The 16,529-nt window shown below is 46.9% G+C and overlaps 1 protein-coding gene across 2 annotated transcripts in view; it reads right to left on the bottom strand.

The window, feature by feature from the left end:
- The window catches only part of ST3GAL5 (ST3 beta-galactoside alpha-2,3-sialyltransferase 5), a 56,408-nt gene extending 42,626 nt beyond the window's left edge, over positions 1–13,782 (bottom strand). Inside the window, exon 1 of one of the 2 annotated variants that reach the window (XM_047781609.1) lies at positions 13,581–13,782. In XM_047781609.1, the coding sequence (XP_047637565.1) occupies positions 13,581–13,668 (88 nt within the window). In that variant the 5' untranslated portion in view covers positions 13,669–13,782. Of the gene's footprint in view, positions 1–11,014; positions 11,084–13,580 lie in introns of those variants that run through there. The other variant, XM_047781610.1, reaches the window with a different exon arrangement.
- Positions 13,783–16,529: the final 2,747 nt, after the last annotated feature.

The following is a 16,529-nucleotide window of genomic DNA, read 5'->3' as shown; positions in this document are numbered from 1 at the left end:
CTGGATCCACGCAGCTCAAGCACCTTAACCACCTCACCCCACTCCCACCAGCCAAGGGTCCAAATTCCCGCTAAGCGGTACCTTCCTATTCCCGCTGCGTGGGGAGTTTCTCATTTTTATTTAGGAACGTGACATTTCAGCCACGACGCCAAAACCACAAAAGAAGTGCCGGTGAGGGCACTGATCCAGGGACCACACCCAGTCATCTGGTTTTTATTCCACTTAAATGAGCAATGCCTCCACCCCTGTCTGAGCCTGCAATTCTCCAACCTGACCGTGCACAAGAACCACTCACTCCTACAAACATATGTGGATTCCCAGACCTCATCCCCCAAATTTCCCACCTGGTAGGACCAGGTAAGGACATTTATAAGCAAGTTTCCCCAAGTTAGGTGGGTGCAGCACTTTGAGAAAGCCTGCTCTCCAGCAGTTCTCACAGCTGAAATTAACAGTGGAGTTTAGCCTGAAGATTTTCAGATCCTCCTACAAACTGCACAGAGTTACGAGGACCTGTTTTCCGTCACAAAAAGGAAAAGTATTGCTCTGTGAATACATAGCGTACACGCTTCTAATTCTGATCACCTACCAAGATGCAGCACTTCAGTGATTCGGAGGTGTGGTTTTTAATCTACTTCTAATCATCTGGTATTCCTCTACTGTTGAGAATACATCATCACCATCATTCAACTGCCCGCTTTTTCTATGTTTAAAAGCTTTAAAGGCAATATAGCCCTCGGAATACATCAACATTCTCCAAAAACAAGAACGTGCCTGACAACTACAGACGCTATTTCCCCGAGGTTTTGCTGAAGTGATGAAGATGCTAAGAGGGCAGAGAATCTCACAGGGTTAAATCCAGAGCCCCACCCACCCTGTCTTTTAGCCTGGCAGTGCTCTTGCTGATCTTCAGTCGAGGAGGGGGAATCTCACCCTCTGGGTCTCTCATACCGCTGCTGGTTCTCTGTCCCTCCTCCAGGAGGCTCCCTCCCTCACCATCTTTATGTTGGTCTTGGTTCAAAAGTCACCTTCCTTGACCACTCTCTGCAACACAGCACTCCTAGCCCTAGACCCTGTTATCACTTTCCTGCTTTATTTCACACACTCATTACAATTCATCCATATCTGCCTACTGTCTGCTCTCCCCATTAAAATCTAAGATTCCTAGAAAAGGGACTGCAGCGTTGTTCACTGCTGTAACCTCAGAACCTAAAACGGTGCCTAGCATGCAAAAGGTCCTTGAATACTGATTGAATGAATGAACCAATGAATAAATGAATGCACTGATCAGCGGCCTGCACCCTGACCCCCACAGAAAAGCTAACCCAGACTCAGCAAGGTCCTAACAAGAGGCAGGCACGAAGACCAGCTCCTTCTCTACATCCAGGTATCACAACCACTGGTTGGTTGTGAAGTGTCCAGAGCACACCCAGCACGTGGAAAACAGGGATGAGAATCATTTCTCAAACAACAGTCACTGTGTGTGCGTGTGTGTGTGTGAGAAAGAGAGAGAATGTGTGCATGTGTGTGTCTGTACAATGAGGAAGGGAGAGCAGAATCAAACAATTGTCCCACTCACCTCCATGGGAAAGAAAAAAGAGCCATTGGATCTGTTTTGCTTTGTTTTTCAAGAGAAGAGGAAAGAGATAAAATACACAACTGTTTGGCTGTTGGCTGTTTCATGGTGGCCAAGTCACCTCTCTGAGGATGTTTGCTAACAGGTAAAAAGCAGGTTGGGTGGCAATGAAGTTACACTGTCTGGGAAGCGTCTTTTGCAGGACAGCTGTAGGTCTAGTCTCACCCAGGCAAATTATGGCTCGGAGCTGGTCGACCAGAGACCCGAGGACAACCAGCAGGGATGACACTGTCTGGGAAAGCTGGGGAGCTGACAGCAAGAGGAAGCTTGAGAAAGAAACTTCTAGTCAGCTGAAGCCATATTCTTAGTGGTTTCCCCCACGTTCTTCCGCAAAAACAGTTCTGAAGAGAGCTCAGTGTTCCCAGAAATGACTTCAATAGCAACCCCAGAAAGTGTGGCCACTGAAAGCCCTGGCTTCTGATGTTACACTGGCCACAGCACCATGACCCAGAGGCTTCCGGATTTTAAACTTTATTTTTAGACATAATCTCAAACTTACAGGCAGATTGCAAGAAGAGTACCAAGATTTTCCCTCACACAAACAACCCACTTGTTACCACCCTGCTGTGTATGCTTTTGGTCCTTCTATTGTAGGATGCACATACTACTTTTTTAACCACTTGAAAGTTGAAGAAACAATGACATGTGCCCCTAAATATTTCAGTATTTCCTGAAAGCAAGGATGTGCCCAGACTCAACCATAGCATGATGATAAAAATCACAAAATTAGAATTATTTTCTAATCTAAAGACCTCAGACACATTTCTTTAGCAGTCCCAATAATGGCATTAGAGCAAAAACAGGATCACATGTCCAGGATCGCATGGGGGAATTAAGCTGTCACGTCTTTTTAGCCTCCTTTAATCTTTCATGACCTTAGTTTTTTGTTTTTTGTTTGTTTGTTTGTTTTTTCCTCCTGGCTGTGTCCGTGGCATGCAGAAGTTCCCAGGCCAGGGATCAAACTCAAGCAGGAGCAGAAACCCAAGGCACAGCAGTGACAACATCAAATCCTTAACCACTAAGCCACCAGGGAACTCTTTGCTTGACATTTTTTTGAAAAGTATAGGCGGTTTTATAGAATATCCCTCAGTTGAGATTTGTCTGTTTCTTTTTTATTTTTATTTTTTGGGGGATTCAGATGTGTTCTTGTTGCTGTTGTTATTTTTACATGTATACATTCTTTTTTCTCACATTATCATGTTCTATCATGAGTGACTACAGTTCCCAGTGCTCCCACAGCAGGATCTCATTGCTTATCGATTCCAAAGGCAATAGTTTGATCTATTTACCCCAAATTCCCAGTCCATCCCACTCTTCCCCATTCCCCCTTGGCAACCACAAGTCTGTTCTACATGTCCATGATTTTCTCTTCTGCAGAAAGGTTCCTTTGTGCCATATATTAGATTCCAGATATAAGTGATATCATGTGGAATTTTTGTCTTTCTCTGGCTTACTTAGTATGAGAGTCTCTAGTACCATCCATGTTGCTGCAAATGGCATGATTTTGTTCTTTTTATGACTAAGTAGTATTCCATCGTGTATATGTACTACATCTTCTTAATCCATTCATCGGTCGATAGACATTTGGGCTGTTTCCATGTCTTGGCTATTGTGAATAGTGCTGCAATGAACGTGTGGGTGAGTGTGTCTTTTTCAAGGAAAGTTTTGTCCGGATATATGCACAAGAGTGGGGTTGCTGGGTCATATGGTAGGTCTAGGTATAGTTTTCTAAGGTACCTCCATACTGTTCTCCATAGTGGTTGTACCAGCTTACATTCCCATCAACAGTGCAGGTGGGTTCCCTTTTCTCCACACCCCTTCCAGCATTTGTTCTTTGTGGACTTAGTAATGGTGGCCATTTTGACTGGTGTGAGGTGGTACCTCATAGTAGCTTTGATTTGCATTTCTCTAATAATCAGTGAGGTTGAGCATTTTTTTTCATGTGCTTTTTGGCCATCTGTATATCTTCTTTGGAGAAATGTCTAGTCAGGTCTTTTGCCCACTTTTCCATTGGGTTGTTGGCTTTTCTGCTGTTGGGTTGTATAAGTTCTTTGTATATTTTAGAGACTAAGCCTTGTGAGTTGTATCATTTGAAACTACTTTCTCCCATTCTGTGAGTTGTCTTTTCGTGTTTTTTTTTTAATTTTTTTTCTTATGGTTTCCTTTGCTGTGCAAAAGCTTGTCCGTTTGATTAGGTCCCATTGGTTTATTCTTGCTTTTACTTCTGTTGCCTTGGGAGACTGACCTCAGAAAACATTTGTAAGGTTGATGTCAGAGAATGTTTTGCCTATGTTCTCTTCTAGGAGTTTGATGGTGTCTTGTCTAAACATTTAAGTCTTTAAGCCATTTTGAGTTTATTTTTGTGCATGGTGTGAGGGTGTGTTCCAGTTTCACTGATTTACATGCGGCTGTCCAGGTTTCCCAGCACCACTTACTGAAAAGACTGTCTTTTCCTCCTTTTTTATCCTTGCCTCCTTTGTTGAAGTTTAATTGACCATAGGTGTCTGGATCTATTTCTGGGTTCTCTGTTCTGTTCCATTGGTCTCTATGTCTGTTTTGGTACCAGTACCACACTTGTCTCCCCCGAACACGGCACGCTGCTCCTCAGCCCCTCAGGCTGTCTCCACACGGCCAACCCTAGTCCTCTCCTCAGGACTGACCTCCAGAGCCTGAGTCTCAGCACCCAGCCTCTGGCCAAGTGTTTCAAGCTGTGGAGTCCAGGCCAGTGGTGCAGATGATCTGTGCAGCTCTCACTCTACTTTGCCCTCCTCAGTCCAGCTGCTGTGCTTTTCTCGGCAACTTTGAGGTCCCTCCGTCTCGGCTGATCTCCCCATCAGTAAAGTGGCTTCCCAGGATGTGGGTTATTTTCTCCTTCACCAGCTCCCTCTCAGGAATGCTAGTCCTGTCCTGATTCCTTTTTCTCTCTCTCTCTCTTTCTTTTGTTTTACCCAGTCATGTCAAGAGTTTCTTGCCCTTTTTGGAGGTTTAAGTTCTTCTGCCAGCTCTCAGTAGATGTTCTATGCAAGTCATTTTACATGTAGATGTGGGTTTTTTTTGGATATGTTTGTGGGAGAAGGTGAGAGCGACATCTTACTCCTCTGCCATCATGATCCTTCTTGTTTCTTCATGATTCAATTCAAGTTAAACATTTCGGGGCAGGAATACCACAGAAAGTGGTGCTGCTCCTTCTCGGTGCATTTTCTTGGGAAGCACCTGATATTGCTTTGTCCCAATACTAGGTGATGTTAAATCAACTGGTTAAAGTTGTGTAAGGGAAGTTTATCTATTGTCCTGTTACTATTACTGTTTCCCTTTGTAATTAATAAGTAACTTCATAGGGACTAAGTAACTACCCTGTTCCTCATCCAATCTACTGGTTTTGGCACCCAGGATAAGGATAAAATTCTGTGTGAGGTCAAGCAAGGTCAAACTTCAGGGGAAAAAAAGAAAAAAACAGAGACAGTTAAAAGCAATAGCAGGGTGAGCAGGGATTAGCACTGAGACTCCTCTAACAGACTTAATTCAAAGAACCCCTGGGTATGTTCACTCTGAGCTATTAAGAAAAAAACACCTCAGGAGTTCCCATCATGGCGCAGTGGTTAATGAATCCGACTAGGAACCATGAGGTTGCGGGTTCGATCCCTGACCTTGCTCAGTGGGTTAAGGATCTGGCATTGCCGTGAGCTGTGGTGTAGGTTGCAGACGCGGCTCGGATCCCATGTTGCTGTGGCTCTGGCGTAGGCCAGTGCCTGCCTCTCTGATTGGATCCCTAGCCTGGGAGCCTCCATATGCCACAGGAAGCAGCCCTAGAAAAGGCAAAAAGACAAAAAATTAAAAAATAAGAAAAAAACACCTCTACATTTGCTTCTCAGAATATCCTTGAGTCCCCATGACTGTGCTAGTGTCTCCTACAATGCACCATGCCTGCTGGAAACTCAGCCTTTCCATTGACAAGGTGTCCAGAGTTGACAGCCAGGTTCAGAGGGCTGACAAGCCAGTCATCCTCACACAGAGGCCTGGCTCTGCAGCAGCAATGCCGAGGGCTCAGCTTGATGATTTCTGGCCTGCAACAGGTGATTTCTGGCCTGGCCCCAGCAGCTACATTTAAAAAGATTTTTTTTTTTAATATTATAGTTGATTTACAATGTTCTGTCAATTTCTGCTTGTACAGCAAATTGGCCCAGTCTTACACACACACACACACACACACACACACACACACACACGTACTTTCTTTTTCTTACATTATCCTCCACCATGTTCCATCACAAGTGATTGGATATAGTTTCCTGTGCTGTACAGCAGGACCTCATTGCTTATCCATTCTAAATGTAATCGTTTGCATCCTCTAACCCCAAACTCCCAGGCCATCCCACTCCCTCCCCCTTCCCTTTGGCAACCACAAGTCTGTTCTCCACGTCTATGACCAAGAAGCTACATTTAACAACCAAACTCCAACTCTCCACTGACTTATCCTGAGGCATGGCCAGGTTTAGGAATTCAAATTTGACTTATTCAGGAAACATTAAAAAAAAAAAACCTGTGTTATCACAAAGTTAGAAATTTCAGAAAGAACATTCTGCAATCACACTGGTTGTTATACTCCCTGGTAATATTCTGGTCTACAGACCATCGGCCTTTTCTCTTTGCATTTGTATGTTTTATCAGGATTGGGGTCCTATTATCCACACTAGCGTCCGTCAGGCTGGGCTCCACTGGAGACTGAGCCCTACAGAAAAGGATTTGAGTGTGTATTTTCTCAATTCTCCCAATGATAGTATATATCTAGAATCGCTCCAGAAGCATAAGAGAGAAGTTAATTCAAAATGTGCAATGGTGGAGTTCCCGTCGTGGCGCAGTGGTTAACGAATCCGATTAGGAACCATGAGGTTGCGGGTTCGGTCCCTGGCCTTGCTGAGTGGGTTAACGATCCGGCGTTGCCATGAGCTGTGGTGTAGGTTGCAGACGCGGCTCGGATCCCGCGTTGCTGTGGCTCTGGCGTAGGCCGGTGGCTACAGCTCCGATTAGCCCCCTAGCCTGGGAACCTCCATATGCCGCGAGAGCAGCCCAAGAAATAGCAACAACAACAACAAAAAAGACAAAAAAGACAAAAAAAAATGTGCAATGGTGGCCTTAGAGCATTAAGGTCTAGTTCTCTCGCAGAACCCCAGGGAAGGAGGGCTGGTCTGTACTGCTATCTAATTTGCTTTGTTCACCTAACAATCCTTTAAACAAACATTTCATAAGCATATACCAGGTACTAGAAATATAAAGTAAAATAAGATCCAGCCCTTCTCTTGAAATGAAAAGTCCAGGAGTTCCCATCGTGGCTCGGTGGTTAACGAATCTGACTAGGAACCACAAGGTTGCAGGTTTGATCCCTGGCCTTGCTCAGTGGGTTAAGGATCCGGCGTTGCTGTGGCTGTGGCGTAGGTCGCAGACTTGGCTTGGATCTGGTGTTGCTGTGGCTGTGGCTGTGGCTGGTGGCTACAGCTCTGATTCAACCCCTAGTCTGGGAACCTCCATATGCTGTGGGTGTGGCCCTAAAACGACCAAAAAAAAAAAAAGAAAAAAAGAAAAAAAAAAAAGTCCAGCCAGGGAAAGCAAAAATACCTAAACACCCAAAATGCTGAATGAGAGAGGAGGAGCGCCCTGGGCCAGCAACCACTAGCTTCATCAGACAAAATCAGGGAGGCTTCTCTGAGGAGATGATGTGTGAACAGGACCTGGAAGGACAGGCAAGACCTCAGAGAAAGAAGAGAGGGCAGGCGTTCTGGCAGGAAGGGAGGGCTGCTCCAGCCAGATCAAGGGCACCTGGGGGAAAGTGGCAAAAGATGTGATGAGGAAGGAACCAGGCCTCAAACTGGCTCCAGAGGAGGAGGCGTCAGGTGGCCCTAAGTGGTTCTGAAGCAGGAGAGCAGAGAGCTCACAGCAGGATGAAGGAGGCAGAAGGAGGGGCTGGTCCAGGCGCTGCTGCAATGAGCCAGGGGGATGGGGCAGCCGAGTTGGGGCAGTGACAGCGAGAAGTAAAGAGGCTGACAAGGCCTGTGGAGGAAGGGGCCTCATATCATCCCAGGAATTTCAACAAGAGCCCTTGTGAGGGGTTAGGTGGGCTTGCACTACACACTGCAAAGACAGCCATGCATTTGCCTCATCTACCACCTCAGGCCAGACTGCCTGAGTCTGAATCCTGGCTCTGCTCCTATAGTTTCTAAGTGTCTTAACTGCTCTGGGCCTCAATATCCTCATTTCTAAAACGGGGATGACAATGGTACCAAACTCACATGGCTTTTGTGAAAATTAAATGAACTGATATCTATACATATATGTATCATGTCCAGAACAGGTAAAGATAAAGTGAGTCAGTATAGCATTTATCTTTATTTCTGTCCTATCCAGCTTTTTAGGGCGTGGGTTTGTGTGTGTGGGGGGGTGAGGGTAGTATAGGATTTTCACAAAGAGCCCACACTCTCTTTGCCAACCACAAAACACTGTTAGATTCCTATGAGCCTTGATTCACTTAGATTTTTTTTTTTTTTGTCTTTTTGACATTTCCTGGGCCACTCTCACGGCATATGGATGTTCCCAGGCTAGGGGTTGAATCGGAGCTGTGGCCACCGGCCTACACCAGAGCCATAGCAACGTGGGATCCGAGCCGCGTCTGCAACCTGCACCACAGCTCATGGCAACGCCGGATCCTTAACCCACTGAGCAAGGGCAGGGATCGAACCCGCAACCTCATGGTTCCTAATCGGATTCGTTAACCACTGCACCACTACGGGAACTCCCAACTTAGCAGATATTTGAACTCTGTCACTGTTAGCTCTGACTGTCCTCTTTATCACAACATTTATAGGTGGGAATGCCATTAACCATGTGTACCTGCTGAGTAATTCAAATATGGTCAGAACAAATTGAGATATGCTCTAATATAACTGTTAAGATATACACTAGGCTTTGAGGACCTGGCATGAACAGAAGAATGTAAAACACACAGCTTATTAACAATGTTTACATTGGTTTCATAATATATTGTACATATTGGGTTAACTAAAATATATTATTAAAATTAATTCACCTGTTCTTTAAAAAATGCCCTCCCTTTAATTCCTTGGACTTAATTACTATGTTCCTAACGTCCTCTTAATTTAGCTGATTAGATCATCACTTTTTGCCTACTTTCTTGCTAACATGAGCAATGAAGACTATACATTCCCCTTCAAATATTGATTTAGTTGCACCCCACAAGTTTAAGCGTACAATTCATTCTATAAGCTTTGAAAAGTATTTTTATTGTTATTACTTCTCCATCATTCTAATCTAAATATTTTCAAATTCACATTTTCAAATATGCCTTTAAAATTATATTCTTAAATTGATATATAATTTAGTTTCATTGTGTTCAGAGAACTCGGTCAGTATGATACCGATTATTTTAAATACATTGGGATCTGGTGAATGCTCAGATTTTGTAAAAACATCATCTTTACTTGCTGGAACTATGTTTTTCTATTTGATTGGTTTGATTAAGCTTATTAACTGTGTTCCTTGTTGAATCAATCCCTTATTGGTTTTTTGTTAGCTGTTCTATCAGTTACTAAAAGAGATATACTAAAATCTCTCACTTTGATGATACAACTGTCACCTTTTTTTTGTCATTCAGTCACTTATTACTTTATATAGTTTGAAGCCATGTTATTAGGTGCACAGGAGTTTAGAAGCTTTTTTTTAAATCTTCCTGGGAAATTGAAACTTTAATCCACCTGTTTCCTTTTAATGTTTCAAATGTAACTACTAGGAAAATTTTAATTATATACATGGCTTGGGTTTCATTTCCATTGGACAGAGCTGATCCAGAGAAAGAATAAACAAGAAGCCTGCACCAGCCACCAAATCCTGGGTGACTAAGGGCTTGATTGCAGAAAACACCAAGCAAAGAGAGGAGAGTATTGGCAGCTCTGAAAAATTACGGCAACTCTGTCCTCCTCTCTTGCTCCTGGAAATGAGGACAAGATGTTTGTGAAAAGCAGAAAGGAGGTGAAAAACAAGATAGAAGAAGATGAAAAAGTAGAAGCTGAAGAGAGAGAAAGTCTGGGGAAGAAGGAACTCTACATATATAACAGAAAAATTGTTCCTGCTCTCAACTCACTATGTATAAGCCTTTAATTATGAGAATGATAACCTAGTCTTAAAGTCAGCCTTCGTGTACAAAACAGACTTACTATTCCATCAAAATAGACCTTTTTCTCCACACTTGTTATTTGTATAAATTTTTCCCCTTTAATCAAATCATACCACATGATACTGAACTATTAATTCCAGATATTAAAAACTTGGAGTTCCCTTTGGGGCTCAGTGATTAACGAACCCGACTAGTATCCATGAGGATGCGGGTTTGATCCCTGGCCTCAGAACAATCCCTCGGTTCGATCCCTGGCCTGATCCCTCAGAGGGTCAGGGATCCAGCATTGCTGTAAGGCCGTGGTGTAGGTTGCAGACACGGCTTGGATCCCGTGTTGCTGTGTCTGTGTTGTAGGCCAGCAACAGAAGCTCTGATTCAACCCCCTAGCCTGGGAACTTCCATATGCCTCAGGTGCAGCCCTAAAAAGCAAAAACAAACAAACAAAATTTAAAAAGGAGAAGACTTCATCAGTATAAGGAGTTGGTGAACCATCCAATAACTTAATCCTGAATATATTTTTCCACGCTGTAAAGGGGAACAAAAATGCCTTGTAGGGCCTCAAAAGGCCAAACAAGAAATAGGCTTTTCCTGTAGGACATGGGGGAATCCTTAAGTACAAATCCAGAGGTACCGGGAAGGCAAGGTACATAAGTAAAAACAAAGTAGAGAAAGTGCAATGTTGGGAAAGCTAAGGGGGGGAGAGGTTCTCAGGAGTGTTTGCAGCATTTTGACCAGAGAAACTTTCCCCTGATCACAGAGGTTCATGGAGCAAAAGGGTCCCCCACAGCTTAGCCCATCCTGCTACCAGACCCAGGGGAGACTGGGGCCTGGAGGTGACTGAACTTGCCAAGAAGACATGGGGCGCAACCACGTAGAAACTGATCTTGGCTCCTAGTACAACTTTCTGCCTTTACTGAAAGTCAGTGTTGCATTCATCAGCTAATAGTGAGGAACTACCACTGCTTTTATTCCAAAACTGGAATAGAATAGCTTTGCCTGTAGCTCCCAAAGCTGAGTATACATACACACACTCATGACCAGGAACCACAACCCTAACATAGACCTTGATTAGAAACGCATATATATGTAAAGACGAGAATGAAAACAGTCCTGGCAGCATGATCTGCAATAGCCAAATGCTGGACACCACCCAAATGTCCCTCAACAGTGTACAGACAAATATATGGTATATTATTCACCTCAATCAGCCACGAGAGTGAGCACCCCCACAATGACAGGCAGCATCCGGAGTGTCTCGGAAACCCAAAGCTAAAAGAGGAAGAGGGACATGGCAAGGTTGAATTATATACGCTCAGGGAATCAGGCCAGCGGTTATCTTCAAAGAGGCAAGGCCTGGAAGGGAGCACCTAGGACGTTCATGCTCGTTGATGTAAAGGCATGGTGTGCTGGGTTTGGAACATCCGTTGAACAGTACACTTATGTCTACTTTCCCAGGATGTATGCTGTATTTAGGAAGAAAAGAAAAAGCTCTCCAGGTAGACAAGTTTTGTAGGGTCCATGTACCCCCTCTAAGCTCGTTTCTCAGCACCCCCACCCCCCATCCCTTATACATATTCTTCACTCCCCCGTGCACCTGTGCTCAAGATGGGTCTCTCTGGAGAGGCTGGGTGTCACCATCCATGCTCATGGCTTCCTCCCACACCAGACCAGGGATTCACCCACTTTGGGATGCCTTTGCTAACCGGTGCCCACACATGGATCCAGCCCTTGCTTCTCCTTCCTGAGCAGTTAGGGAGTTTGTACCATCACTAACACGTGTGTGTGCGTGGCCAGTTGTTTTAATTCCGCCAAGGCTCCCAGCTAGACCAACAACACAGCGTGCGCCCCCAGGGAGCCGTCTCAATACTCCATCTCCACAGGCAGCTCCAATTAAATACTTCGGCCGCTCCTCAGGAGCTCGAAGGGTGTGCAAAGGGAGCCTTGACCCTCCTGCCAAGATTTTCCCTTCTGTCCCCAGCACCTGGATGGACTCCCACAGTCCCTCTTCATTGTCCCATTCACCTCCCAAGAGCCAACCTGCTAGAAAAACTCCTGCCAAAGAGCCCAGCGGGGACAGCAGGGGAGGACTGCAGGAGGCACATCAGAGAACAAAGGGCTGCTTCTCATGCTGCCTTGGATACAGCTTGAAAATTTAATACTAACCTATTCTGATAATATGAAACAATTCGGCAGTTTGTCCCAGAATTATAAGCATTTTCAAAATGGGGAGTCATAAATGTGCATTTGTAAAATGTATGCCTGCCAGCCCTCTCCCTCGATCTTCCACGAAGACTTTCATTCCTTCCCACCTCACCGCATTTCTTTTCTTGCTGAGAGGAAGACACAGCTAATTACGATAAATAACCACAACCAAGGTTCCTTTCATCTTACAGCAACAGCGGCACTCAGACAATGGACAGACATGTGAAAAGGCTCATGGCATTTCGGTCACAGGACTCTCCCAGTTCACAGCCTCTCCTCGTCCAAGCACTGGTTGGAATTGAGGTGATCCCTGGCTCTCTGACTAGAAATGTAAACCATTCTTCTCAACTGTCAGACTTTCAGGATTATGCGAATGAAACCACAACCCATCCTGACAGTTTTTGAATCTGTGCCCCTTCACTCAGCAGACACCGGATTCCTCTTCAAGTTTCAGGACATGCATCCTTCCGCAGAGGAGGATTACCAGTCATAAACCAAGAGGAGGGCTCAGGTTTAACACCCGCAGGTGGGAGAGGAGTCTCCTTCCTCTCTGTAACCCCAACTCCCAGCTCTGTGGTTGGCCCAATGAGCATGCAACCCAAAGGTGCCAGATGAAAGGCAGCAGGCAAAACCATTTTCCCTTGTAAATGAATGACATCTAATTAAGCAAAGGCCACAGACGTGAAGTGAGACATGAGGACATAAAATTTGTCTTTCACGGCAGCCAGTGATTCTGCAGGATCCTCTTCACTGGGAAAGACATTCTGTGGTCAGAACCTCGGAACCAGGGGCCTGAAAAGGACCTTGGCCAAGCCTACCGGTACAGACCTGAAGACGGTGTTCCACAGGGATATCAGTGTTGGCCAAGGTCACCTGGTGTGGAGTTAAGGCAGGACCCCACTTCTTCCTATTTGCAGGCTCCTCCGACATGCTCTCCAAAAATCTTGCCCGAAAATCCTGCCTTACTTACACACTAGAGGCACATGTGAATGCATGCTCACGTCAAGGCAGCTGCTTCCAATTCAAGAGAAACTAAAGGTCACCAAAACGTGTCTCCCGCTGGGCTGGCCGCAGGGAGGTGACAGGCAAGGTCACTGGCGAATTTCTACCTGCAGACACCACACCTCACACCCTCCCGAAGGATGCAAAGGCCAGTTTCCGGAGCTGCTGGCCACAGAGGGCCCCCGAATGCTGTCCTGGGGAAATGAGTTAACTTGGCTTTCCAGGTTCAGAAGCTTCCAGCAATGAATTAAACCCCAAGCCGCTGCAGAAGACAGAGGAGAAAAGAGCCACCGCAGCTGAACCCCACATCCCGGCCGTTCACCCCTCTGCCTCCATCGTGTTCACACTTGCGCGGGCCGCGGCGCCCCCAGCCCGTCCACTCCGCGGGAGGCCACCGCTCTCAGCCCGCGAGACGCGTTTGGGGGAAGTGGGTCCTGGGCGCTGCCCATGGGGGCTGGGACGGAGCCGCCAGGCCCAGCCGCACTGGAACAGGGACAGATCGCCGCCGCCGCCCCCGGCCGGCGGGCCCCGCTACGCCAAGGAGGGGGCTGCGCCACGTACCTCGGCCGGCAGGTGCCGCCGCCTCCGCCGCCTCGGTTTGCGGCTGCAGGGGACGCCGCTCGGTGCAGCCTGACGCTTTCGTCCGCATACTAGGGAGCGGGAGCCCGCGGGCCGCCAGTCCCTGGCCCCGCGCCCCCGCCCGCCCCCGACGCCGCGCTCGCGCCCATTCAGTCCAGGACCGTCAGCTCCCCGGCTCAGATGCGGAGGAGGGGCGTGAGGCGGGGCCGGGAGTCACGAGTACACCAGAGACCAATCAGAGCGCGTGAGTGCTCCCGGGGCGGCCCGGCTCCCAGAACACGCAACCCTCCACCCTGCCGGGTAAAGGGGAGGGGGCGCCCCCAGCCGGACACGCGCGGAGCTGTGTGCGGCATGGGGGGTCCCGGGTACCCACCGCCCTTTGGATCTCTGTGCGGTTAGACTGTGGAGGGACTAAGAAGAGGTGTATTTAGACTGGTTCTAGAAGATTACTGAGGGGAGGACTCGTAGTTGCGGAGCCGCTGAATGAACCGGCTTTATGTAGTCACGTGCTTTATTCTACAGGACCGACCCCCAGGCAAAGCAGCTTTGGAGTTCTAGGGCCCTGGAGACAAGCAGGGAAAGCTGAGTGCGGGTGGGGATGTGCAGAACAGAAAAGCGAGAGATTACTAGTTTCACAGCTGGGTAATTGAGACCCAAAGAGCAAAGGTGAGTCACTGGGGCAATTAGTGGCAGAACCAGGATCAGAACCTGCACCTGGAGCGCCCATTTCCATACCTCTGGAATCCCCCTTGATTCTGGAGAGCAAATGGCATACAGTTTTTAAAGCGTGAATATTGGTGAATCCCCAAGTTCAGGAATTTAAAAGACTTGAAAGGACGGATATGTTCTTTCTTTCAACGGCCAGGTGTGTAGAATGTGCCTGCGACATTGTTGTGCCATCGGACTTGTTGACTCTCCAGTAAAGTCGGTGAAGTTGGTCTGCTTTCAGAATTTTCTTTCGGGTTGCTGGACATAGACAGAGCAATCACAGTCATGTGCCTGTGGTGCCTGTTAGGTCCTTGCTTGATAAAAAAGATTCTAGACATTGAGCCAAATATGTCTCTACGAACTGAGAGTCTTGTCACTCTTTTTTGCAACAGCTTGCACGAAGTTTGCACAGCTCCAAACAGGGTTTGAAGATGTCTGTGTTTGTCCCTCAGCGGGGATGGGGTGCTAAAAAAAAAAAATGTGTTATCTGAGTAACAAAGATCAGGGGGGAGGAGTTCCCCTTGTAGTTCAGCAGGTTAAAAACTAGACTAGTGTTTATGAGGATGCTGATTCAATCCCTGGTCCTGCTCAGTGGGTTAAGTGTCCAGCGATGCCGTGAGCTGTCACAGATGCAGCTTAGATCCCGTGTTGCTGTGGCTGTGGTTATGGCATAGGCCAGCAGCTCTGATTTGACCCCTAGCTTGGAGACATACATATGCCACAGGCATGGCCCTAAAAAGAGAAAAAAAGAAAGAAAGAAAAAAAGATCAGGAGGGAAATCTTGGAAAGGAAAGGGTGGAAGGATTCTCCCTTCACGCCTCCCAAAGGGATTTTGTCGTAAAAATGTTTCTGGATTATTCTAAGGTGACGACACTTGAGCATTTTGAAAATATTGGTGAAAAAGCTGCCACTAGGAGATCAAAATCCAGTGTGTTGGCCAAGGCTGACCAGCAGAGCAGCGGCCTGGCTCCGTGGGGTTAGTGACAGCTGCAAGGGGAATGCTGAGCACCTCACTTCCTCTCCCTTGGAGACCAGCCCATTTCTCCCAGATCCTCCTTGTCCATGAAGCCAGCCCTTGTTTGAAGGTATTTATTTAGAGCAGGAACGGTTAACCTTGCAGTTTATCTACCACTAGCAGAGCCATAGTGAGACCTGACCACCACTGTCTTCCTGTTGGGGGCTGAACCCTCATCCGTGCACCTCTGCACTTCAGCCTGCCCTCAGGCAGGCAAGGCCCAGACACCCTTTAAGGCTGGCATGTGAGTCAGCAGTACCCGGGCTGGGAAGAGTGTGAGTTAAGTAGGAGAAAGGGAGAAAGGGAGCTTGACGCCGCCTCCTGCCCCAGCCTGTCTTAATGGGACAACTGTTAAGCTCAACCTCCCCACTCCCTCATTCACTCCACTCACATTTGGTACGGAGAGAGGCTGACCCACTTATACAGCAATACAAGCCCTGCCCTAAACATCCTTTTCACTAGCTGCAGGGCCCCTGTTAGCTACTGTTCTGTACTAAGACAGCCATCCCCAAGCAGTAGATGAAAATCTACTAGATTCACTAGATCTCAAAGCCTCATTTGGAATCTCTTTAATCAGTGAGTGGCTGGTCTCAGAAAAGCCTCTGGACATTGACTAACAAAAGGTTGGGGCTGGAGTTCCCATTGTGGCTCAGCAGGTTAAGAACCTTGACATAGTGTCGGTGAGGATGCCGGTTCGATCCCTGGCCTTGCTCAGTGGGTTAAGGATCTGGCATTGCTGCAAGCTATGGTGTGGGTCACAGATGTGGCTTGGAACTTACGTGGCTGTGACTGTGGCATAGGGCGGCAGCTGTGGCTCCAATTGGACCCTTAGCCCGGGAACTTCCATATGCTGCAGGTGTGGCCCGAAAAAAAGATAAAAAGAAAAGAATGGGATTATTCGTGAATCCCAGACTGTAGCCAGGTTTGGTAATTCTTTAGTTTCTTATGTTTATTACTTTGGTCATTCTCATACAGGCATCGTGGTTACCCCCAAGATCCATCCCCTTGCTCCCTTCGGTTTAGGTAAGTCTGCCCGCTCTCAGCTCTATGACTGGGCTCTGATTGGTCTAAGTCAGTTGTTCTCAAAGTATGATCCACAGACCCCTGGGGTGGGGGGTGTCCCTGAGGACATTTCAGAGAATCTCTGAAGTCAAAATTACCTCATTATAATCTAAGCCATTATTTACCTTTCTCACTGATGGTGCAGA

This window comes from Phacochoerus africanus, chromosome 5, assembly GCF_016906955.1.
Source record: "Phacochoerus africanus isolate WHEZ1 chromosome 5, ROS_Pafr_v1, whole genome shotgun sequence".
Lineage (NCBI taxonomy): Eukaryota > Metazoa > Chordata > Mammalia > Artiodactyla > Suidae > Phacochoerus > Phacochoerus africanus.
The sequence above is the reverse complement of the archived record's forward strand: the minus strand, read 5'-3'. Positions and strand labels throughout refer to the sequence as shown.